This window comes from Entelurus aequoreus, linkage group LG22, assembly GCF_033978785.1.
Source record: "Entelurus aequoreus isolate RoL-2023_Sb linkage group LG22, RoL_Eaeq_v1.1, whole genome shotgun sequence".
Lineage (NCBI taxonomy): Eukaryota > Metazoa > Chordata > Actinopteri > Syngnathiformes > Syngnathidae > Entelurus > Entelurus aequoreus.
Window position 1 is genome coordinate 12,466,276 of NC_084752.1, and position 25,509 is coordinate 12,491,784.

The 25,509-nt window shown below is 37.9% G+C and overlaps 1 protein-coding gene across 2 annotated transcripts in view; it reads right to left on the reverse strand.

Annotated features, from left to right (window-relative positions):
* LOC133639849 (zinc finger protein 638-like) overlaps positions 1-25,509 on the reverse strand; it is a 47,960-nt gene that overhangs the window by 17,598 nt on the left and 4,853 nt on the right. Inside the window, exons 2-14 of one of the 2 annotated variants that reach the window (XM_062033500.1) lie at positions 21,900-23,531; positions 17,350-17,411; positions 17,123-17,152; positions 14,394-14,482; positions 13,963-14,153; positions 12,369-12,569; positions 11,964-12,062; positions 10,274-10,311; positions 10,129-10,175; positions 7,048-7,079; positions 5,291-5,410; positions 2,969-3,100; positions 1,667-1,708 (exon numbers count right to left, since the gene is read on the reverse strand). In XM_062033500.1, the coding sequence (XP_061889484.1) occupies positions 1,667-1,708; positions 2,969-3,100; positions 5,291-5,410; positions 7,048-7,079; positions 10,129-10,175; positions 10,274-10,311; positions 11,964-12,062; positions 12,369-12,569; positions 13,963-14,153; positions 14,394-14,482; positions 17,123-17,152; positions 17,350-17,411; positions 21,900-23,207 (2,391 nt within the window). In that variant the 5' untranslated portion in view covers positions 23,208-23,531. Of the gene's footprint in view, positions 1-1,666; positions 1,709-2,968; positions 3,101-5,290; positions 5,411-7,047; positions 7,080-10,128; positions 10,176-10,273; positions 10,312-11,963; positions 12,063-12,368; positions 12,570-13,962; positions 14,154-14,393; positions 14,483-17,122; positions 17,153-17,349; positions 17,412-21,899; positions 23,557-25,509 lie in introns of both variants that reach the window. The other variant, XM_062033501.1, reaches the window with a different exon arrangement.

Genomic DNA, 25,509 nt, shown 5'->3' on the forward strand with positions numbered 1-25,509 from the left:
TTTTATAGATGTCTAATCAATCAGTTGGTGTAGGAAAAAAACATTTTGTCAATTACCGGTAACTATAATAGCCTATATTGTACATGATCTTCAACACATGAGTTGAGTGTAAATAGATTGATGGTAGCAGAAAGTAAACAACATTACCCACAAGTGTATTAGCAATCTGATAAAAAGAAACAATGCAGCATTTGGATATTTGATCATTTAATTTTATCATGAGAATATTTTTTACGTGCAATGGTACTGTACCTCAGGATACGAGTTTAATTGATTTTGTGACGCAGCCCGTACCTCCAAAATCCCAAATTGAAACCACTGAATTTAAGTGAAATCTATTTAATCCGTGTTTGCAATATATGAGCTAATGCTAGAGAGGCCAAATGATTTGGTCAGATCTTATGTGGTTCTCTGTGGCATTCACAACGCCAACGTGCGGTGCAGTTGATCCACATTTTTGCTCGCAACTTAAGGCATGACAATCAGCCATGAGACAGCTCATATCCCGAAAACCTTGTAAGCTGAAGAACTTGTATTCCAAGGTACCACTTTATTTGATAATCAATTATACAAATTATCAAGTTATCAATTAATAGTTATGGTTTTAAGTTAGCAAGATATGCTGCTGACACAATTTAGCTCCACTTTAAACAATTGATCAAAAAAGGTAACTTTTTGTCGCAGTATGTCATCAATACCACAGCCTTTAGTGTGGAAGGTGTCAGGGCCTTGTGCGTAAAGTTACTCTTATTAGTGTTTGTTTTGTTGTATATTTCCTTGGCGTTAATGTTAATGTCAGCGTAATGTTAAAAGTTTCTTAAACGTTTGGGAAATATCCGTCTGTGGCATAACTTAATCGATGTATTGACTTTAAAGACAGCCATTTGCACCACCTTGAAATTAGACAGTTCTTTATTTCACCTATTCTAATCTAAAATGTTGCATCTATTAGATACATATTTTTAAAAACATGCACGCTAAAAATGAAATTGTGAACAGTTCTATGCAGCCCACCATGACTCCATCTCTCCAAACAGTATTTCCACCTCTGTTGCTGTGAAATGCCACATTCATGAGTCACTTTGTATTTACCTTGTATGGTGATGTCGAGGCACGGAAAGGGCGGGACAATGAGGGGGAGTTACGTACATCTACTCTAAATTTTGAGAAGATGAGTGTGCCCTAACTTTTAGAAGTTTGTATCTTTTCGTACGTATGCAAATTTGGGGTTTCTGACATTCGAAAACTTTTTGTCAAAATTCCACAAAGAGATTAGGCTCCCGGTAAGCAAAAGTGAGTGTAAAATTTCCTGACTTGAGAACGTATATTTGCACATGCAATCTTCCTTTTATCAATCACACAGCATATCCCAGCCCACTTTCACACGATCACTTTCTCTCATCAATGCAAAGCACCAAAATTAGCATGTTCACAGTACAGGGGGGAAAAACCTCCAAAAACAACAAATATTAAATGACAACATTTGATAAAAATGGAGGTGTTCATTGGTAAGCATTTCAGTCTTAATTTTGAATGACACCAGGCTATATTGTACAAAGACAATCATTTTAATTTTGCCAAACAGGCACTATAGAGTTTATAGTTAATGTATTGTACATTGGATAAAGTGTAAATACTATTGCAAAATGGTGGTGAAAATACTCACCAATGGGTCCAGTGACTCCATCAGTAGATTGTAGAGAGCCACCTATGCATAAAACATCGGTAAAATAGCATAGCATTAAAACAGAAAATCTACAATTACAATGGAGCTTAAGTATTAGTCTTCACAGAGATCTGGTAACTGTATATATTGCGATTAGTTAACTCTGTCTTTCTATTAAGCCGCAAATAAGGCACTCTGTTGTCTCTCAATCGAGCACCGAGGGACCTGGGTCAAGTAAATGGACATAGTAAAATGTTACATATCTCGACCAATGAGTTCTGGTACATGTCCTGTGTTTTAAACATTTTGTTTTATTGCATAGCATCTCTTTTTACTGTCCTGACGTCAATCTTTCTCAGTTGAGATTTTTTTTGTTTAATTTGAATTTGAGTGACTTTAATGTCTGTAATAGGACTAAAACGACTGAATTACGTAAACAAATTGTGTAAAGAACCCAAGCAATGTCTTAATATTATTTTAAACAGTTTAGAACAAAAAAAACATGGCTTTTGCTAGGAACAAGGTGGAAATAGAATGCTGATTACCAAAGAGTCATTCATTTCTTAATTCGCTCATTTTTAGAATTACATACCCTCTATTAATTATTGTATTGTATAATGTCTGTTAGTGTTCACATTTTTACTTATTTCATTATTTAATAAGCTCTTAATTTATTATATATTCTTTTTCTTTAACAACATGTCAGTTGTATGTAAATGTGAACATGATAAACACAGGAAGTGATCTGACTATTAGTAATTGCTCAGACATGGAGAAGGGGTAGGATTATATAAACTGCTTCTTCCTGCTCCTTTTAAGGCATGCTGAATTGAGCAGGTGGAACCATAATGTGTTCCTTATTGTACTTCTGTTAAAATAAATTAAACCCCAACCATACATTGAGTGTGGGTCCTATTGAGCTCTTGACTCTCAAGCTTTGACTTTACACTGCAAGCAATTTTTGGATTTTAAAATATTTCTAAAACAGTGACTTGTATCCACAGCTGTGCTGTCAACTATGATATGCATTTTAGAAGTATCCATTATATAGTAGTGGCCAAGGTTAATAAATTGCTACACCTATTTCACCGCCTCTTACAGGGTGTCTTTATACTTTTTGTAAGAAGCTTTAAAATATATAAAAATATGTTCCCTTTCGAAGTAAAATCCAATTCTTACACACAGAGAATTTTCTCAAAACTCTCCCAACATCATGTAAACTATATCAAACTGACTTAATTAGCAAAGTACTGAGAGGACAAGGGAGAATATAGTTTCGAAGAAGAATGACGAAAGCCTTACCGGTGTGTCGATGCCAATATGCTGCTTGATATTCACCATCTTGAGTTCACAATCCTTCATTTTTGCAGGAGTTGAAGAGTGAACTTTCACCACCTCTTGAGCAGTTGCCACATCTGGCAGAGACACGAGAACCTGGCATGAAAGGGCACATTAGTATGCTTCACCTAACACTTAATGCAAGTACTACACAAAGAAAATTTCATTAAAGAGGAACTGCACTGTTTTTTTACTGTATAAGGTCTGCTGTCATAAGAATGCCAACTGCTCAGATGTTCATATATTCCCATTTAGATGAAGAATGTCTCATAATCCTCGCAAAGAAACGGGGTGGGGGGACCAAGCGTCTTTTCGTGTTGTTCTCGCAATTTTTGGGCCCAAATGGCTGCCCAAAGTGTACCAACATGTCGGAGTACGTACTCAGCCATCTACATTCCAGGTGAGAGGCATGATTTATATGATCTACAATAAAATAAAGGGAAGCGAGGAAATAAGACCACTCGATGATGTAAACATGGGGACACACGGTAGTGATCACGTCGCCGTTATAAATAGTTTGTCTGCGTTAGAGCTTATAATAACAATATCACTAATACTTGGTTAATATTCAAGTCATGAAATTTAAATGGAGTATTGTTGGTGCTTTTTGAATGCTTACTTATTGGATTTTTTATGGGCGGAATAAAGGACTTCCAATTGGCTCCACTGAATGCAGACTTTAATTTACGTTTATTTAATATTTAAAATGCATTAAAAACAAAAATATATCCGTCTTCATGTCTTTCATAATGATTGTGAACGATGAATTCCAAAAAAGTGCAGTTCCATTTTAAGACATTTAGGTCAGGGGTTCTTAACCTTTTTGACCTCGGGGCCCAACTTTCCCACTACAGAGGGGCCCGGGCCCACTCAAATATTAACACTGAATTAGTAGGCTTACTCTTGATTTTAATCTTATTCAATAATTAGATCCAACCTACATACAATTTTACAACCCTGTCAAATTATATGAAACCATGTGTTAATTACAGGCATGTAATTTGAATTTAATGAAAAAGACTAAAAATAAGCTGTAGGTCTGGGGGCCACAGGTCCCCAGCCAAGTCCAGGGTGGTGACTTGGTGGGGGGACAAGGGAGGCACTCCCTCTCCACTTCTGTTTGTACTCTTTATGATTTTTGCATTTGGAGCAATGTTTATTCAATTAGCTAACTTCCTTTATCTAAATAGCAATTTGGGATTTACACCATGAAATAACAAATATCTTGCAGTCATTTTGTTTGTTTCAAAATGATTCAACTATTTAATGTCAACATATAAAGACTACAAATAATGAACAAAATGTCAGCTACTGTCTTGTTCTAAAACAATGAAAATGAAATGTACCATTTAGACAGGCTATACTGTAGCAAAAGTCATCACATGTCTGCCACAATCATGTGTGTTCTTAAATGTGTATTCCACATCTTCCATGTGGAGAGCAGTTTTGAGTTGGGCTTACATGGTAAACAACTCAAATGAATGTTTTGGGCAATGTTTTATCCAGACGCATACATTTGTCCAAATGTGGCCAAGTAGACGCACTGTGGGTTTCCTGGACGTCGTCTACATCGCTAAAAGAAAAGTAAAGTAAGGTTCTCTGCTCTCCACAGAGGAATGGTGTAACTGACAGAGTGACCATCGGGTTCTTGGTCGCCTCCCTGACTAGACTAAAATGAAAGCAGAAACGTACAGAGACATCCTGGATGAAAACTAACACGTCCCATTCAATCTGATGGAGCCTGAGAGGTGCTGCAAAGAGGAATGGGACAAACTGCCCAAAGATAGGTGTGCCATACTTGTGGCATCGTACTCAAGGACTTGAGGCTGTAATTTCTACCAAAGGTGCATCAACAAAGTATCGAGCAAAGGCTGTGCATACTTGTATATGTGATTTTTTTTAGTTTTAATACATTTGCTAAAACCTAATTGTCATTATGGAGTACTGTCTGTAGAATTGTGAGGACAAAAATGAATGTATTCCATTTGGGAAAAAAAAAAAGAGGCAAAAACATTAAGTGAAAAAGTGAAGTGCTGTGAATAATTTTCGGATTTTTGCATATATTGCATCATGTGTACAGTTAATGATTCAAGCATTGTGTCGCAGGTTCAAATGCAGCCACCCAGTCCGCTGTCAAGCAATAAAAGCTCAAGATATCATTAATTGTATTAAATACAATTGAATTTAAGTGTTTACTATTCAACAAGGTCAAGGCTGACCCATTTAATCAGCTGTTTGCATTACTGTCCTAGAATGTCTAATTTCTCAAACATAAGCGACACTAACCTTTCTGACTGACGATGCCAAGATAATGTCAGTTGGATGTCCGAATGGCTGAATGAGCTCGATGATGTCACTTTCTGAGCAGTCACAACCAGGAAGTCCTGTGATAAGCACTAAGCCCTTCTGTAGATGACATTAAGTGGAATCAGTGTAAATTACACAGCTGTTAAAAGTAATAACAAAACAGACATACTAAACGTTAGTCTGTTAATTTAACCACTATCCTCACTAAACAGTTAATTAACAGTGGGGAGAATGGGTTGGGAAAACATGCTTTAAACATTTTACAAAGAGTGTTATTTCCATATTTCCAATTAAAAATTGTCGTAGCTGGAAAAAAATAGCTTGCCCTAAAAACTAAGTGTCAAGGAGATCACACAACAGGGTTGTACAGAGGACATTTAAGGCTCCCCAAGTGATGCAATGTTGTTTTTCATTGACTAAAGTAAGGGTTCCAAAGTGCATCATTTGCGACCTGCAGCTAGATTTTAATTGGCCACCAGAAATATTCTATAAATGAAACTATACATAATAAAGACAGGTGGAAGCAACATTTAAATTACAAAAAGTTGAAATATTGAATGCTTGAACAAGATATCACTAACCATAATGATTGAAAAGTAATTACCAGGTTAGCATATCGAGACATACATTGGAGTGTTTTCAGTGTGGGTAATAAAAAGCTAAATGAATACAAGTGAAAAATATCACAGTGGCTCTCAGATCCTTAATTTTCCTGTTTTCTGAACTAAAATATCAGGAGCACACAACCAACAACACAATAGTTCTGGTCAGCAGTTTACATACATGTGTTATGAGCATCTTGAATCCATTTTTGGCCCTTAAGGATTGATCTAAATTGTACTTTTTCCAGGATGGAGTGATTTAATTTATTTAAAATTTCTTCAATTACGCAGCATCAGGGTTATACTAGAACATATTATGGCTGCAACTATTAATTATTTTAGCAATTGAATAATCTATTGATTAATCAAGAAAACACTTGATTGCAAAAATGCGTATTTTAGTCAAAAAAATTAAAATAAACAACAATGTATCTGCTTGCCATAACCATCATTCTTATTTTCTAATAAATGCACATTGTCTAAATTGAAATTGACCTTTTAACATGTGTGCATTAAGAAAAATTGGGAAAAAAACTTTGCAGCGCTGCTTGCCGACACCCACACACCACCACTCTCATGTGCACTCTATTGCAGCGGTCATGCGGTAATGTCGTGCAGTTAAAGTTCCGGGCATTCTATAAATACATTTTTATTAGTTGCACTCATTAAACAGACTAATCAAAGCAACAATATAATTCATAGCATTTTTATAATCAAATTATACGTTGCAATCTTAGAACATATAAGGTTAAATATATACTGCACATACGATCATTCTTAATCTTATAAGAAGCACTGAAGGTTCCAGAATATATTTTACATGACAAGACCAACTATTAACTTTTGTTTAGTGATAATGATTGACTAGAGCAAGTAGTGTATCTTTGGGAGCATAAAATAATCAGTTTGACAGCACTCATTGTATTGACAAAGTCTCTTGGAGCCATTTCTAAATAGCCGCAGATTCCAAGAGAAAGAATCCAAGTTATTTGGACGTTTATGCATTATTAGGCATTTTGTGAGAATCGTCAAACAAACAAGGGTTGCTTGCGCAAATGAAGATATTGTCAAATGCATTAAGAAAAGGTGAAAAATATTCATTTGTGTACATTCACGCACAATTGTAAACTTTACCTTTGCCAAAATGTTCTGGTTAGCATCAACCGCTAAAAAAGAGAAAAACATAAAAAAACATAAAAGCATTAGCAAATGAGAAGGCATATCATCAAAAAAGTGCAAACATTTGCGTCAACAATATGACTACCAAAAAAAAAAAAATACTGGTCATATAGTCCCTAATGTTTAAAATTTTATAGTTGTCTGTGTATTCTGGGTCACTTATTGTGTAAAAACCTATAAATTCAGCTTTAAGAGTTGATCTGCCATTATACCCCGCCCTGGTACATTACATTACTTGAAGCATGCAGTGATTGAAAACAATTACAAATAGTCCTGAGAATAAGGAATCACACATTGGGGGTGTATATTGTAGTGTCCCGGAAGAGTTAGTGCTGCAAGGGGTTCTGGGTATTTGTTCTGTAGTGTTTATGTTGTGTTACGGTGCGGATGTTCTCCCGAAATGTGTTTGTCATTCTTGTTTGGTGTGAGTTCACAGTGTGGCGCAAACCGTATTTATCGGACTATAAGTCGCAGTTTTTTTCATAGTTTGGCCGGGGGTGCGACTTATACTCAGGAGCGACTTATGTGTGAAATTATTAACACATTGCCGTAAAATATCAAATAATATTATTTAGCTCATTCACGTAAGAGACGAGACGTATAAGATTTCATTGGATTTAGCGATTAGGAGTGACAGATTGTTTGGTAAACGTATAGCATGTTCTATATGTTATAGTTATTTGAATGACTCTTACCATAATATGTTACGTTAACATACCAGGCACATTCTCAGTTGGTTATTTATGTGTCAAACGTACACTTATTCAGCCTGTTGTTCACTATTCTTTATTTATTTTAAATTGCCTTTCTAATGTCTATTCTTGGTGTTGGGTTTTATCAAATAAATGTCCCTAAAAAATGCGACTTATACTCCAGTGCGACTTATATATGTTTTTTTCCTTCTTTATTATGCATTTTCGGCCGGTGCGACTTATACTCCGAAAAATACGGTATTTGTAACAGTGTTAAAGATGTTTATACGGTCACCCTCAGTGTGACCTGTATGGCTGTTGACCAAGTATGCTTTGCATTCACTTGTGTATGTGAAAAGCCGTAGATATTATGTGACTGGGCCGGCACGTAAAGGCAGCGCCTTTAAGGTTAATTGGCGCTCTCTACTTCTCCCTACGTCCGTGTACACAGCGGCGATTTAAAAAGTCATAAATTTTACTTTTTGAAAACAGATACCGATAATTTTGAAACAGATATCGATAATTTACGATATTACATTTTAAAGCATTTATCGGCCGATAATATCGGCAGTTCGATATTATCGGACATCTCTGCTTCACAGCTAATGAAAACTCCAAATTTAGTATCCAAACATTTTAACAAATGTCAAACCTACTAGTTCCTGCTCTTATTACACAAATTTCGGCAAAAACTTTGAGCCTATAACTGCTTTAATTGTCTGAACTGAACTCTTTACAACCAATACATTTTTGCACAATTATTTTAATTGACTGAGATGCACCGGATTTATTTAGGGGTGCAAAGCTTTATAATTTATTTATTTTGTAGATTGAGTTCATTTTAGGTATTCTCCAGTGCAACTGCTTCCAAGGTGGTGTTTTGCTCACTCCTCAGTGCCATGACATGTTTTGTTATTGTCAATGGTGGTGTGTGTTTTCTTTCTCTCCTTTGAAACGGTTGTAAAGCACTGTGTTACCTATACTATAATATAGAGTATAGTGATAGTTTTGATTGATTGATACCTTCCATTTATAACTGGTCTATATATAGTTATTTTCGTATACTAAGTAAAACACGGCACACTGATTAAGCTTAATTTATTTTTACTATAACAATCTACAAGGTTAATATAGTTTGCTTCTCTTTCTTCCCCTCCATTTATCTGCTTTGTTTTGTAACTCAAGTTTTTATTACATATATGTATTGTTACATGTGAAACAATTGTATTGTTGCTAATTGAGGTGATTATTATTATAGGCTCCAGCCCCCCTACCCTCGCGACCCCGAAAGGTATAAACGGTAGAAAATGGATGGATATATGGATTATTATTATTATTGTTATTTATTAATAGTCATATTTAAATTTGTATTTTTATTGTTACATTTGTAGTGCAATAATGTTCATTGTCATTTCTGTGTTATTATCATCTACTTCATCAACTACTTTGCTACCATTTTTCCTATCATAGTTGTACATCTTGTATTTGCTGATGTTGTTCTGTTGTTTTTGTTATCTCCCCTTCTTGTTCCCGCAATTTCCCCCTCTGTCTTCCTTTTTTTCTTCTTTCTATCCCTTTCTGCTTCGGTCCGGCTGCGCCAAACATTAAATAAATCCATTTAATAAAGTCAAATAAAAATAAGTCAACAAGAGAAGTATCCCATACTCCTCTTTTGTAAAGTAAATCTGTACAGCAGATATGGGCATTTACATCAACAATATGATTTGCCTGAGTAGTTGAACAGGACAAAAAAAAAAAGGAAACAAAGTACCGGGAGTTTTATCTCATCTACATGACAGCATGTCATTGCGGTTTCTACATGGTCATGTTCAAATGTATCATCTGCTCTTTGTATCTCACCTGTGTAGGAACAATTGCATTAATTAAATAATACATCTTTGTTTTGACTTTGTGAAACGTATCTGCGAAAGAGCGATCATATTAATTAAACATGTTTTAGTTTGCAGATTATTTTGGAGTCCTTGTGAAATTTTGTCAGAGTAGAGTGTTGGTGTGACAATCACTGACACATGCATGCACGCAACACAGCATAGCTGACTGTACTGCAACAAACTTTCACAGTAAAGACTCCAATATAGTCCACAAAGTAAAACAACAAAACAATTGCATTATAGTGACAACGCTGAGCACGTTCACACGTTTGTCTCAATATAAGCTCCCATTGTCGCCTGTGCCACCTAAAAACTGTAAACACAAGATAGTAAGCACAGCTGTGGCAAACTGAGCAGATAATGCGGTTGTGGGAGAGGGGCTGTTGTTCACATGCATTTGTTTAAGACACGACAAACGAACGGTATTACACAACAACAACAAAAGCACTTACTTAAGTCTTTTCTATCCGCAACTTTGTCCAAACTTGAAATAGGTTTGCTGTAAATAGAAAAAAGTAAACACATCAGAGAAGCCAGTTGAAATTGGTACTGTTTTGGAATATAGGTTTTAAAAAATGTTTTAATACGGTTTCAAACCTGTTGGAGCAGACAGGAGACTGGCCTGGTTCTGATTTCTAAAAGGGGAAAAACAATCATTCAAATACTGTCAGATAAAAAAAGCAAATGTGAAAACATTGTTATTCAGGCTATTAAAAAAAAAAAACCTTTTTCTAACATGTATTTTTTTTAAACATAAATTAACAGATTCAACACAATTGTGTTGGCACAATGGACTGTAACATAAAGAAAAGCATTGCCGTTATTGGTAATGTCACTTTATGAAATACTATTGCCGTCCTCGCACAGAGCCCTCACATGTAAGCCTCTAGTCTCAAAATGAATTACGTTCAAAGCTGTAAGACGATTTAGATAGGCAATTTATTACAAACCCCAAAACCAGTGAAGTTGGCACGTTGTGTAAATTGTAAATAAAAACAGAATACAATGATTTGCAAATCCTTTTCAACCTATATTCAATTGAATAGACTTAAAAGTTAGAACTGGAAATCTTATTTTTTGCAAATATTAGCTCATTTGGAATTTGATGTCTGCAACATGTTTCAAAAAAGCTGGCACAAGTGGCAAAAAACACTGAGAAAGTTGAGGAATGCTCACCAAACACAAAGGTTCAGAGAATCTGGAGAAATCCCTGCACGTAACATTGAATGCTCGTGACCTTGGATCCCTCAGGCGGTACTGCATCAAAAACCGACTTCAGTGTGTAAAGGATATCACCACATGGGCTCAGGAACACTTCAGAAAACCACTGTCAGTAACTACTGTTGGTCGCTACATCTGTAAATGCAAGTTAAAACTCTACTATTAAGATTAAAGATTAAAGTACCAATGATTGTCACACACACACTAGATGTGGTGAAATTTGTCCTCTGCATTTGACCCATCCCCTTGGGGAGCAGTGGGCAGCAGCGGCGCCGCGCCCGGGAATCATTTTGGTGATTTAACCCCCAACTCCAACCCTTGATGCTGAGTGCCAAGCAGGGAGGTAATGGGTCCCATTTTTATAGTCTTTGGTATGACTCGGCTGGGATTTGAACTCCAACCTACCGATCTCAGGGCGGACACTCTAACCACTAGGCCACTGATATGCAAAGCGAAAGCCATTTATCAACAACACCCAGAAATGCCGGCGGCTTCGCTGGGCCCCGAACTCATCTATGATGGACTGATGCAAAGTGTAAATCTGTTTTGTGGTCTGACGAGTCCACATTTCAAATTGTTTTTGAAAACTGTGGATGTCGTGTCCTACAGAACAAAGAGGAAAAGAACAATCCGGATTGTTATAGGCGGAAAGTTCAAAAGTCAGCATCTGTGATGGTATGGTGGTGCATCAGTGCCCAAGGCATGGGTAACTTACTGAGGGAACTCTCCTGAAGGAATAAAAGTACTATCTATCTATCTAGAGGTTTTGGAGCAACATATGTTGCCATTCAAGCAATGTTATTTCAAGCAACGCTTATTTCAGCAAGACAATGCCAAGCCATGTGTTACAACTGCGTGGCTTCATCGTAAAAACAGTGTGGGTACTGTAGTCCAGACCTGTCTCCCATCGAAAATGTGTGGCGCATTAAGAACTTTAAATATCTTGTCTTTGCAGTCTATTCAATTGAATATAAGTTGAAAAGGATTAGCAAATCATTGTATTCTGTTTTTATTTACGAATTACACAACGTGCCCTAAAAGTACTTTTCTTTCAATTTGGTGGTACCTTGGCCACTGAAGCAGTGATTAGCTGATCTCCAATTTTGATGTTTGCAGAGTTTGCCAAAGCCTGAGCATCTGCAGCTTTTTCCATGCACACCGATGCCTGCAAAAGGGACATAGATCAGTTTATGTGGAAGAAACAAATTACATGACACCACAATACTTTGTGTAACAACTATTTCAAATTTATAGTGAAAGAGTTGTTTCTACAGACCAAATTCTACTACTCATGTGACTGCAACACTGACAAGATTATAAATAATATATAGTAAACATACATTTTATAAATACATGAAATAGAAATACAGTATAAAGACAGTACTAAATACAATTACATACTAGTATGTCCACTGCATATATTTGCTAAAAAAAAGCTGTTTATATAAAACATATTTAAATTTAGTAGTACCTTCAAGGTATCACTTTCTTTTTCAAAGCATGGGATGAGAATCACATTGTTGATCTTGCCAAAGGACGCCACTAATTTAGTAACTTCCTGCTCTGTGGTTTGCTTTGGAATCCCAGTCAGGTAAACGAGGCGTTCTTCTATGGAGTCTGATAATGCTGAAGTCGATGTGTTTTTCTTTTTGGCTGGTGGAGGCTTAGTGGACTGAAAACAACAAAACACTGAGGTTAGTTGTGACACAGAAAAATAAAAGCAGCATATAACATTGTTATATTAGTTCACTATTTACTACTTTGGATGTGTTAGAGTGTGTCAAACTAATTTTTTATTAAATCACCAAAAATGATTCCCGGGCGCAGGCACTGCTGCTGCTCAATGCTCCCCTCACCTCCCAGGGGGTGAACAAGGGGATGGGTGAAATGCAGAGGAAAAATTTCACCACACCTAGTGTGTGTGTGACAATCATTGGTACTTTAACTTTAACTTAACTTAAGCACTTCCTGTTTAACATTCTAACGTTGGCAGTTTATTAGAAAAGCAACCGATTGTTTCCACAAACCGCCGCATTGGTGAAATCTGCATACTGCCACAACACATTCATTTATCATCATTCAAATATTACATTTATTATTAAACATGGTGTCAGTTATCAAAACGACACCATAGCTTTGTGATGTGGCTTTTGTGAACAGAGCCTGCCGGGACTTAAGACCTTGTTTTAATTCTTCCACCTCCTGTAGCCTTTGTTCCGTGTCCATATTCTTGTCTGTGTTTCTTAGACATTTCATAGTGCCTTCTTAGATTATGTTCTTTCATCACAGCCACACTTTCTCCACACAGGTTTGCCTTTTACCTCCGTGAACATGTAGTCTGCCTCCCACCTGGCTTGAAACCCCCCGTTCTCACCGTCCACCTTCCGTTTAGCCATTATTGGGGAGGGGGGTTGTTGAAAGTTGACATCTGCCCTGAATGCTGATGAATAATGAAGCCGAGGCCCACTTGCGGCGCTGCAGTGAGCTTGCGGGCTACCGTTGCATTGTGGGGAATGGAGTATTGGTGCGTGCAAAACAGCAGCAAGCGGCTGTAGCCTGCTGCTGATATTAATCAAATATCATCCCGGGGGCCATAGATAAAGTCATCTGGCCAGTGAATGAATTGACACCGAGGTGCTAGACTGTCCATGGATTATTTGAATCAGATGGCCACCACGGTACTGTGCTCTCTCGTAGTTGTGTTTTTTTGGTTTCTTGCATTGAAAGGTGAGAGCGCTGTCTACGAAGTCAAATACGTTGTGTTTTAAACATATCTGGCCAATAAATCTGTTTTCTGATATATTTGGCTGACAGATCAGAATCATATTCAGTTCAGGTCAAACTTTTTTTTTAAATATATTAGAAAATCTGCTTCTGAATAGCAAAAACATTTAAAAAAAAAAAAACATTGGTCAACTTAAGTTAAATATAAAATATGTAGGATTGTTTTTATAACAGTGTTTTGTAGGACATTTATGGAAAAGGTTTGGTTCGTATACCTATACCATACCACCTTGTTAGAAAATAGCAGGTGTATAAAAACTAAAAACATGAAAAATACTCACATGCTCATCAGCCTTGGTAGGTGCAGTTTTAGTGGTTTTGTTTCCAGGCCTTGTTGCCTTCTTGTCTGTATTAGCGGAGAAGTGAGATCGTCCATGATCAGCCTTGGAGTTAGAAAACTTCAAGCTGGTGTCAGATTGTTTGTTTAGATCATTGTAAGGGCGCTTCAAACCACTTTGACTTGATCCACCTCCTATAACAGCGTGAAAAAAAGGAACTTAGCTTATCCAAATATGTATTAATTTACTTCAAAATGATCAAATTAAAACTATGAAACTAATATACTGAATAGGTGCTAAACTGTTGCAAGTACTGATTGGTCATTCACTCCAAAGATTTAATATCCTGCACATTAAAATCATTGTGAATTAAATAGATGTAGAATGCACCCACACGCACACACTTTTTGTGTCTCTTGTGAGTAGTGGTCTACCTGCAAAGTAATGGTAACGGTCGTTATGAGAATAAGACCAGCCAGGTTTGTGGGAAGGAGGCTCCAATCCGCTCGCGCTGTGGGTAGGGCTTGAAACAAGAAGAGATTGATAAAATATTATTTAAAAAAAGGCAACACTAAATTTGCAATAGTCTTCATTTTCCCCATACATCACAACAATTATCTGAAAGCACATTTTTAAAGGAATAGGTTTTAGAATTGGGAACTGGCACAACAAATCACCAACCAGCCAGAGCAAATAAATTGCGATGAGGATCGGATCTGTTAAAAATCTGCTTTAAAAAAACGCCACATTTTGTCAGCTGCATTTATGCAAGTACCAGCAGATATGTTTAAAAATGTATAAGCAAAGTGGGAATCTTGGGGTGTGCTCAGCACTTGACCAATTGTCTAGTGTGCCTTAAAGTGCAAGACATTTGGTACAATTATTGATCACCAACACAATTCACAATTAGAAATTAAATACAAAGACAGAAAATAATTGCACTATAGTAAGGCAGGAATCCGTATCCTCAGCAGAGTATTATGAATGTGCAGGCTATGTGCAGACATTTATTCATGAAAATATGGAGCGGTAAACCGGAGTAAGTAAATGGGTCGGAGAACGAATAGGCAGAGGGAGCTCAGGCCAGCGGTGGCTCGGAGAGTGTGGCGAAATCACACTCAAGTCCCTCACTGTGCAAATGCCCTAATGTGAGAACGCCATTAAATCTATTGACTCGGGACCGTTATTTTTAGGGATGTTGTAATCAGAGATTTATGCTACTGATTCCGATCATCCATGAGTGAGATCGGCTGATACAAATACTGATCACATGTACGAACCTTACATTTTTCAATTTAGTTATGATGAGTGCTATTGACAATTTAACAATATCAGCACAAAATGTATACTAGTTTCATATTATCGTATTACGGTACATACACTTGTTAGAGCAAAATAAAGTCAATAGTACACAATAACTAAACAAATTAAAAAACTACTAGGTATTATACACTGAAATCCTTTTTGCCCTAAAAGTCCTCTTGTGTCCAAGAAATTCCCTAAATTTGTGAACTTGAACAAAAACAAAAAAATATATTTTGAAAAAAAAAACTATATTATTGATCATATTATATTATACTTGGTGTGGACATCACCAATTTATGTGTCGTGCACTTCTGGCTGCGACAATGCTGACACATCAACAGTTAACAGTTGTTCTAGTATCCTCTCTCTATCTAACTCTTTTTAATCTACTTCTTAATTTCCTGTTAGTAGCTGCTTACGGTACTTTATGCTGTAACACGGATCCATCTGCACTTCTTAAAACTTTACTATGCACAATTTTTGTGTTGTTTCAAGATAGCTTAGCTGCCAGCTTGCTTAGGTGTAGCAAGCTGGCCTGCTCCTGCTTGCTCTTGGTGTGTAACATGCTTAGCAGCATCCTAATACTTGATAATGATTCTTTATAGTGACACTTAAGATACTAAGAAATTCAGTTTATTTGCTGTAATGCAAATAAACTTTATTATTAACTGGGGTGTCACCACACCAGGGACGTGCGGGGCGGGGCAGGCAAGTGAAGCAGAGCCTCACGAACCATAAAATCAATATTTGTCCATTAAACTGTATCATAAATGTATTTTGTGTGATAAAAATCGCTTTTTAACATATACTTAAGTAAAAATCACAAAACTTGCACACAAATCGATCATTGGGCTGAGCGTGTGTTATGTGGAAGAGAGAGAGGACGTGGCTTACTGCTTGCACAATGTCACTAAAATGTTGGCAAATACATTTTTACACCATGAATTTCTAGTTTATACACCGTACAATCTAGAGCCTGTTTAATGTTTTTAATGTGAGTGTGACACCATTATTTTTGATGATTGGACTCTAAAATAAAGAAAACCTGGAGGCTCAGGTAGTGCCAAAGCACTGCATATAGCATTAGTAAGCATTGGGCTAGCAGACGCATGTCTCTACAATGGAAGCCAGCGTTTTTTTCTAAACAACAATTAATAACAAACATGACATTTGTAATGCAGTGTCAGCCAGAGATATGCATTTATGACCACCATTGAAAAGCATAACTCGTCAATGACATTCTTGTACTCTTTCCTGAAACTCTGCCGATATTGATTGGCGTTCTAAACTTCCCTAGTTGTTTTTCCCCCAGAGCGTATGGTAAAGCAGCATTGAGCTATAAAAGGTACCGGTATATAAATAAAAAAAAAACAAGCAAAAAACCCCCCAAAAAATCAAATAATTATTTTGATTTTGTCACGTAAAAATTGAAACATTTAATTTGCAAGATTTTTAGTACACAACATCAAAAATCTTTATAGTTTACATTTTTTGTAAAATAAAACAACTCTGTAGCAGACAATACATTACTAAGGATGGCATGAAAAAAAAAAGTTCAGATGTTGGCACCTGGTTGCCCCTTGAATGGACTTTCATGCACCCACAGACAAGCCTGACCTGGACACAGTATAATTAAGAGTACATTTGATTCAAGAACTTTCCTGTTAAAACTGTTCCTTTAAGAGTCCTTAATGGTTACAGTGTCGGGTTCTACGCGCCTCACATTTTAGGTTGATAATGTTTGAATTTTTCTGTGAAATGGTGTCTCGGATCAATTCTTGAAATCACAACAAATTGGTATTTTAACGTGTGGAGGCACACAATCAATGCTTTTATTGTGGGGAAGACTCCAACTAACCTTTTCCGATCTAGTTTCCATTCAGGATACCTAAAACAATAAAAAAAATTGACATTTAACAACAAGACATCAAATAACTTATGGTCAAGTGTCATCATGGTTCCATTTAAATACAAATACCTAATTCGTATTTAAATCAAATGGTGTACTTTCTGCAATAAAATCCTAAATCATAGTATTGCAAAATTAAAGTACAGTTATGGCTTTTGAAAAACCAAACATCCTACTTGTTGCGCAGGTCCCTGCAGGCGGCTGTGTGGTTAACAGTATTAACGTGGTCAAACCAGTCCTACAGAAAACAACAAAACAGCATAGGTCAACAATCATAGAAGACGCTGGCACAAAATCATCTCTTCAAATACAGTAGCTTCTGTATTTGGCATTGATCAGAATCACATTCAACCTGTTTATGGGTTGTGTATGAAGTAGCAGTCTTGTATTCTTCATGACATTGGTGAGGTGAACAAATATCCTTGCACATCTATGCGCATCCATCCATCCATACATTCATGTTCTACCGCTTGTCCCTTTCGGGGTGGCAGGGGGTGCTGGAGCCTATCCCAGCTGCGCTTGGGTGGAAGGCAGGGTACACCCTAGACAAGTCACCACCTCATCGCAGACCCAACACAGACAACATTCACACTCGCATTCACACACTATACAGATGCACTAAAATGACACAACACCCCCATTGTAAAGAGTACTTTCAATACATAGACAAAAAAATAGCGGCCGTTTGTAATATTAAGTAAGATTAGCTATTTATATGTTCCTTTGTTTTGTTGATTTATTGAACATTTTTTAAGATTTGCTAATGAATATAAAGGACTGTGAAATCATTTTGAGTGCAACCGTACTAGATTCTACATGTTTGGGATTGTTCTATGGTTTGGTGTTATCATTTTAGCTATTTTTCTATAGCCATACATCTTAAAGCCAACCATGTAATAAACATTAGAAGAAAAAAAATTAAGAGTCTGCTGGGAAAAAAAAAAGACATTTTCTTGCATGACAACACAACACATCCCTACTAACATTCACTATTGTCTTTTCTTGTAAGTGACTACACTGATAACTCACGTTAAGGCCAAAAGCTAAACAGAGCTGCAGTGTTGTGGGAAGCACACAGATTGTCTCACATCATTACATATCTTCTCTGCCACGGAGGACATCAAACTATGAGATATTCAATTTTATTTACAATTATTGGTCAATCCTGGGGCTTCAGACCTTGGCCAGAAGTGCAAAGGAGCGCCGTCTACAGCTTCAAGGCTAAGGTCTGGTATGTATCGACTTCAGGGATTATATTCTTTTAGATAGATAGATAGATAGATAGTACTTTATATACTCTGGCATATAAATATGATTTGGGCTGAAAATGGAGGCTTATGTTTCAAACCCATCTTTTGTACCAGTCCTTTGCGTCTGACTGCAGTGGGGTAAATAACTTTCTGCCAATTTTGTACCCATTTGCAACCATTACAAAGACAACAACAGTCCAGATTTTTTGGTAGGTTTATGTATTATTCTATCAGAAAGAGAGAAAGATATCAACCAAATCATTTTTTCTTAAACATAAGGCCAGGGCCCATTGTTGGGCCACGAGCGCCCCCGAGATGGCCACCAATAATACCCGTTTCTCAGCTGTGGTCCTTATGGGCCGCAGAAGTACTTAGTTGTAATACACTATTCTACCACTTATGGCAGTAATGATAATATCAAACCAACAGATAAAGTCCGTACCTAAAGTCATAGAGAAGTTTCTTACGCGCAATAATTAAAATATATATTATGGTTAGGGTTATTTTCATTTGCTCTTTAATTTTATTGACCGCTTAGTTAAGAAACATATCCATTATTTAGTTTATTTTAGCACATGTTTGTATGTGAATTTATTTTTTGTCAGTGATTTGAGTCCCTTCATATACAGTATATTCTGTTAGTGCTTACTTTTCTAATCAGCCTGACCTAAACATTTTTATGTTAAATAATCTTTGCGATTAATGCATGATTTCAGATCATTTGACAGGGTTGTAAACTGTAAGTAGGTTAGATATAATTATTGAATACGATTCAAAACAAGAGTATGCTTACTAATTCAATGTTAATACTTCAAGGGCCCGAGCCCCTCTGTAGTGGAAACAATGGGCCCCGATGACAAAAAGGTTAAGAACCTCTGAAGTAAAAAAATCTCTGTTTTTCTGTTTAATTCCCCCTTCTCTGCAATTATTTTTTCTATGGACTATGCAACTGTTTTTGAGAGATTGTCATTTACATTAAGGTCAGCTTTCTTGGGTCTACGATTGTTCACCAAAAATGTCCGCTCCCCAACACCTATTATTTGCGTGTTCTCCTTATGACGAACTTCACCCATGGTGCTGCTCCCTCTGCATCCTGTACCCAGCATGGCATGTCCCTTACGTTGCACGAAATAAAAAGAGAACTGGCATGGGGCTGCACCTGAGAAAGGATACTGGACCAGATGGTGTGTCTCCTTTACTGTTAAAAATATGAGCAGATAAACTTGCAGAAGCATTTATATTGGATTCTACAGTCGATAGATAAAGTGCCAGCCTTGTTGAAAACATTTTCTGGTGCCGCTCCTCAAAATTGGCTCACACATTAAATGCTATGAGGACTCTGAGACAACTGGAATGCAGGGGGCCAGAGTACAGAGAAAAGCCTGTTTAGTGTTTTTGGGATTGTAGTGGAGGTCCATGAACATGGATGTGCTGTACAAAAAGGGCCAGAGTAGGGTTTTATTCCTGCGCAGATTCACAAGATCAAAAATGTTCACTCATTTAAATATAAAACAATGTATAACTTATTGTTATTTATTAGATATCAAATTATTTTTCTAGATTATTTGTTAAAATTCTGACTCTACAGCAAAAATTTAGGACAATTTGTGTCTGTATAAGGAAGTAAACCTACAAAATCAGCAGGGAACATATACTTTGCAGTAAAGTATAAGACTCTCCTTCCATCATGCATCAGTGCGAACACATTCTGCAGTTGGGTGGAGACAGCAATAAAAAGGTGAAATGCAGGTCTGTAGACCTGTACTCATCAGCTGACAAAATGGTGAAGTGTAGCTGCTTCAGACGACCACCCAATTCTGCAACTTTTTTGGTTGACTCAAATGATTAGAAATTATGTTTAAAACTGCCAAGCTTAGTATAGCGGCTATGAGACTGTGTGAGTGTGCACTTAAACTAAGCTTTTGAATTTTGATTATTATAGTATTGTAGTGAATAAATAATGTCATTGGGTAATTGTTTCATTCATCATCTGTGGTTGCATTTACAATACCTACTGTAGTTTAGGACCCCATAGAGACCAAGTATTTTATTCATAGGTAAAAACTTAGTAAGGTATGCTTTTTTTTTTTTTTACAACTGTGCATACAAGGTGGTGGTAGATTTGTTAGTAGCAGCTCATGTTACTTTTGGAATTTCCTTGACCTGAAAGAGTTGCTCGAAACACCTCACCAGAGAGGCGTCTAGGAGGCATTCGTAGTAGATGCCCGAGCCATCTCAGCTGGCTCCTCTCGACGTGAAGGAGCAGCGGCTCTACTCTGAGTCTCTCAAGGATGACCGAGCTCCTCCCCCTATCTCTAAGGGTGATCCCAGACATCCTGCGGAGAAAACCGATTTCTGCCGCTCGTACTCGTGACCTTGTTCTTTCGGTCATTACCCAAAGCTTGTGACCATAGGTGAGGGTAGGAACATAGACTGACCGGTAAATCGAGAGCTTCGCCTTCTGGCTCAGCTCCTTCTTCACCACAACAGACTGGTACAGTGACTGCATCACTGCCGGCGCTGCACCAATCCATCTGTCAATATCGTGTTCCATTCTTCCCTCACTTGTGAACAAGTCCCAAAGATACTTGAACTCCTCCACTTGAGGCAGAACTTCACTCTCAACCCTGGGGGTGCAGTCCACCCTTTTCCGACTGAGAACCATGGCCTCAGATTTGGAGGTGCTGATCCTCACTCTAGCAGCTTCACACTCGGCTGCAAACCGCCCCAGTAAACGCTGAAGGTCCCAGTTTAACAAAGCCAGCAGGCAGCAAAGCCACATCATCTGCAAAAATCAGAGATGCGATCCACTGGCCACCAAACAGCGTCATTCAAATTTTTTTTTTTAAACCTAACCAAACCGCGTCATTCACGTTTTTGTTTTTTAAACCTAACCCTTTAATGGAAACGCTGACCGCGAAGCTGTGGTTGGTCAAAATTTTCATAATTTAGCATGTTATCCCCCCTGAAAAGTGCCACATTTTTTAAACGTATGCCTTCTCTAACGATTTTGGAGCAAAATGTACATTTAATGAAACTGATGTTTCAAATTATTTAGTTCTACCTCCAGCAACGATTTGAATGTCACTTCAGTCGGTATTCTTCACTACTATAACTCAGGTGGCTAAATAACTAGTCAACAACAGTTGTGGTTGCTCACAGGAAAACACTGCCCCTAATGTTTTGGCAGATAATTGCAAGTCCTGCTCTCAGGACTAGGAGGCATTGGAGGGAACAGTGTACCGACTAATCAGGAACATAATCCAGGTTTTACTCAAGTGAAAAACAAAAAGAATGACATGCCCCATTAAAAAAAACTTAGTTATTGAGAAATTCCTGGTTAACTTAATGATTTCACAAAAAGCATGCGTTTCTTTACAAAGGGTACAGTTAAGAAAAATATCTTACACTTGATTTCAACAAAAATATTTTTTGACAAAATTAGTGTGCATTAATAGGGGCGTAATTACACTCACCTTTTCATGATCACACTCAATGTGGCACAGGGTGCAGGAATGAGGAAACACTTTCGGACACGTGCCAGAGAAATCACTTATCAAGGCAGAAGTAGGCAACTTCTTGCTGGTATCCTGTGAAGCTGTGCCAGATGAAGAGGAACTAGAGTGCCTTGAGGGCAGCTCGTTCTTCGGTTCAGCTGAGAACCTTGGCTTTGATCCATTGTGCCTGTAGTCTTTGTCTGCAATACGAGATTTAGATGGTGGACCATCACTACTGCGTGACCGACTCCTCTTGTGATGGTCGCTACTTGTCCTACGGTAGTCCCGGTCTCCATGCCTGCTCGATTCCACGTGTACCAAACGTACCTGGCGTTTTTCAACCTTTTCTACTTTTGAAGTGGATGTAGAGGATGATGATGGGTACATCTGAACTTTTCTTGCGCTTGAAAGTTTCTCTCTTTTAAAAGTCTTTGTAGTAGTACTGTCCTTTACTCGGCTGGCATGACCATAGTCAATGACTTGACCTGCTGTTTTTGTAACAGTCAGAAGACTGGGTACTTCAGGGGAGGATGAACCTTTGAGCTGGGAAGAGGTTGTTGGAAGGAGCAGCTTGTCATGAATGTTGGGTGCCACGGTATTTTGGTTGTCTGATTTGTTGATTTGTATGTCACGAAGTATAAACGGCAATGTGTCTGGGGTAAGCTGATCATCTGGGTAATGACTCAACACTTCAAGGTCGTCATTTGATAGTCCAAAGCTTGCCAAGATACTTCCTGCATTTTCAGGTGTATACAAACCCTGGCCTTGCGCACCAACACGACATAGTCGCTGGACTTGAGAAGAGGACATGTTGCCTGATGTCCAACTTGGAATGGTTGTTCCTGTTTGGTTACTCTGAGACTGTTGGTGAGGGCCCGGATGATGAGAGTGATGACTTCCACCAGATGTAGGGCTTGCAAACAGTTTATTTGGAGGCTGAAAGCTTGACCAGTCTGCCCTTTGCTGATTCGCTTGATTATCAGAGCTGTGTGCTATTGGGCTTGAACTGTAGCCTCCATGTTGACTGACTATAGACACTTGGCGTTTTCCCTGATGTTGACTTTGCTGATTTGTGTGGTCAGATAGGCGGTGGTCTGTATCCCTGGCTCCTCGAATAGACAGAGCTGACTCTAGCTCATCAGGAAGTTGAGTACGGCGAGGAAATGGGAAGCCATGCATGTTAGAGGCAGGTGAATTATGTTGTAGATGTGTTTGTTGATTCTGACCAAGCCTTGACACACTGGGGAAAGACTGTTGGTCTTGTGACTGAGACCGGTGGTGATACATAGCAGCAGACAGATCCAGTTGTAGTGTGATAGTTTTGCAGTTTGACAGTCTTTTTCTATTGAGAATATTTGTGCGGATCAGGTGCTAGGGTAACTCAGCAGTCCAGTCGTGGCTCTGAACATGTTGCTTCAACTGTTTTGCCACAAGGAAAGAGAGATACCTAAAACCAATGTCAATCTTGTCAAAGTGTTGAAAGTATCATCTGCTGAAGATCCAAATGCAAAAAGGGTCTCCTCTGGTGCTGTTGGGTCACAGATAATGTTGAAATGGACTCCAAATGAAGGCGGCACGCAAGATGCAAATTACTCTGTATGCACAGCGTGACTGTGAGGTGAAAAACAGAAATACACTATTATAGATGAGCAGGCATTAGTTATTTTCATAGTTTTCGTTTGCTACAAGTTGTCATAGTCCCCATTGTACTTCTTCTTTGAAGCATGTCTCAAGCCACATATGTACTGTTAAAAAAAACCAAATGGCATTTATGAATAACCTTTAAAGATGCCAACTGTGCGTATTCCAAGGGTTCAATCGAAGGGAACTTAAAGGGGAACTGCACTTTTTACGGAATTTTGCCTATGATTCACAATACCAGGTTATATAAGACAAGAACACACATTTCTTTTTTTATGCATTCTAATTTGTTATATAGAGCAAGTAGGAGGTGGTTAACAATGCTTCTAATGGGAGTACTCCATTTTGCCCATAAAGCCCAAAAACGATATTCCATTTAAATCTAGGTTTTAATCTGCATATAAATGCAAATTGAAGGGGAAAGTTTAACAAACAAAATGAACCAGTATCCAAAGTATATACCGTAATTTCCGAGCTATAGCGCGCACCTTAATATAAGCCGCACCTACCCAATTTTTGGATGATTATTTTGTACTTGTATAATGGCCACACCAGTCTATAAGCCGCAGGTGTACACATCAAAACATGAAATATTTACACTGGCGTGAATGTTCATTACCAAATTTAACAAAAATAACAGTGCCTGTAACACAGTATACACTAGTCTACTGGAGAGGTCATTGAGCACGGTCTTCGTCCTTCTTGTCATCCTGCATGATGAAACTGCTGAAGTCGTCATCTTTAACGCGCTGCCGCCCTGCCTTTCGGGACCTGTTATAGTGGTGGTGGATTTCCGTTCCGTGCGGCAGCTGTTTCCGTTTTCAATGGCTGGGTTGACAGTCTTCAGCTTTGGGGCTGCGCCAAGTGCATTTTGTCGTTTCTTCTCCAGGACAAGGATGAGTTCATAAAAACGCTAAATAACTTACTAAATTATTTTGTGAATGCGTTTGATTTAATGTGATCAATTTCATGGGTCTACCGTGACGTTTTCTCCAATTTTATTGGTCTGATGTGACAAGGCTAAATCCATTGGCGGCATGTGAACCTTGTGAACACAGGAAAATCCATAAGTAAACTCTCATACAGATACACACACACGGTGACACATTGCCACGCAGTGCAGGGACTAGAACGTACCGCTATAAAAAGTACAAAACCCAAAACCAGTGAAGTTGGCATGTTGTGTAATTCGTAAACAAAAACAGAATATAATGATTTGCAAATCCTTTCAACTTATATTCAATTAAATACACTGCAAAGACAATATACGGTATTTAAATGTTCGAACTGAGAAACTTAAATTTTTTTTGCAAATAATCATTAACTTAGTGGCAGCAACACAGTGCAAACAAGTTGGCACAGGGGCATTTTTACCACTGTGTTACATGGCCTTTTCTTTTAACAACACTCAGTAAACGTTTGGGAACTGAAGAGACCAATTTTTGAAGTTTTCCAGGTGGAATTCTTTCCCATTCTTGCTTGCCACTCTTAAGTTGTTCAACAGTCCGGGGTCGGCGTTGTCGTATTTTAGACTTCATATTGCGCAACACATTTTCAATGGGAGACAGGTCTGAACTACAGGCAGGCCAGTCTAGTACCCGCACTATTTTACTATGAAGCCACGCTCTTGTAACTCGTGAAGAATGTGGCTTGGCATTGTCTTGCTGAAATAAGCAGGGACATCCATGAAAAAGACGTTGCTTGGATGGCAACATATGTTGCTCCAAAACCTGTATGTACCTTTCCGCATTAATTGTGCCTTCACAAATGTGTAAATTACCCATGCCTTGGGCACTAATACACCCCCATACCATCACAGATACTGGCTTTTGAACTTTGGGCCTATAACAATCCAGATGATTCTTTTCCTCTTTGGTCCGGAGGACACGACATCCACAGTCTCCAAAAACATTTTGAAATGTGGACTCGTCAGACCACAGAATACTTT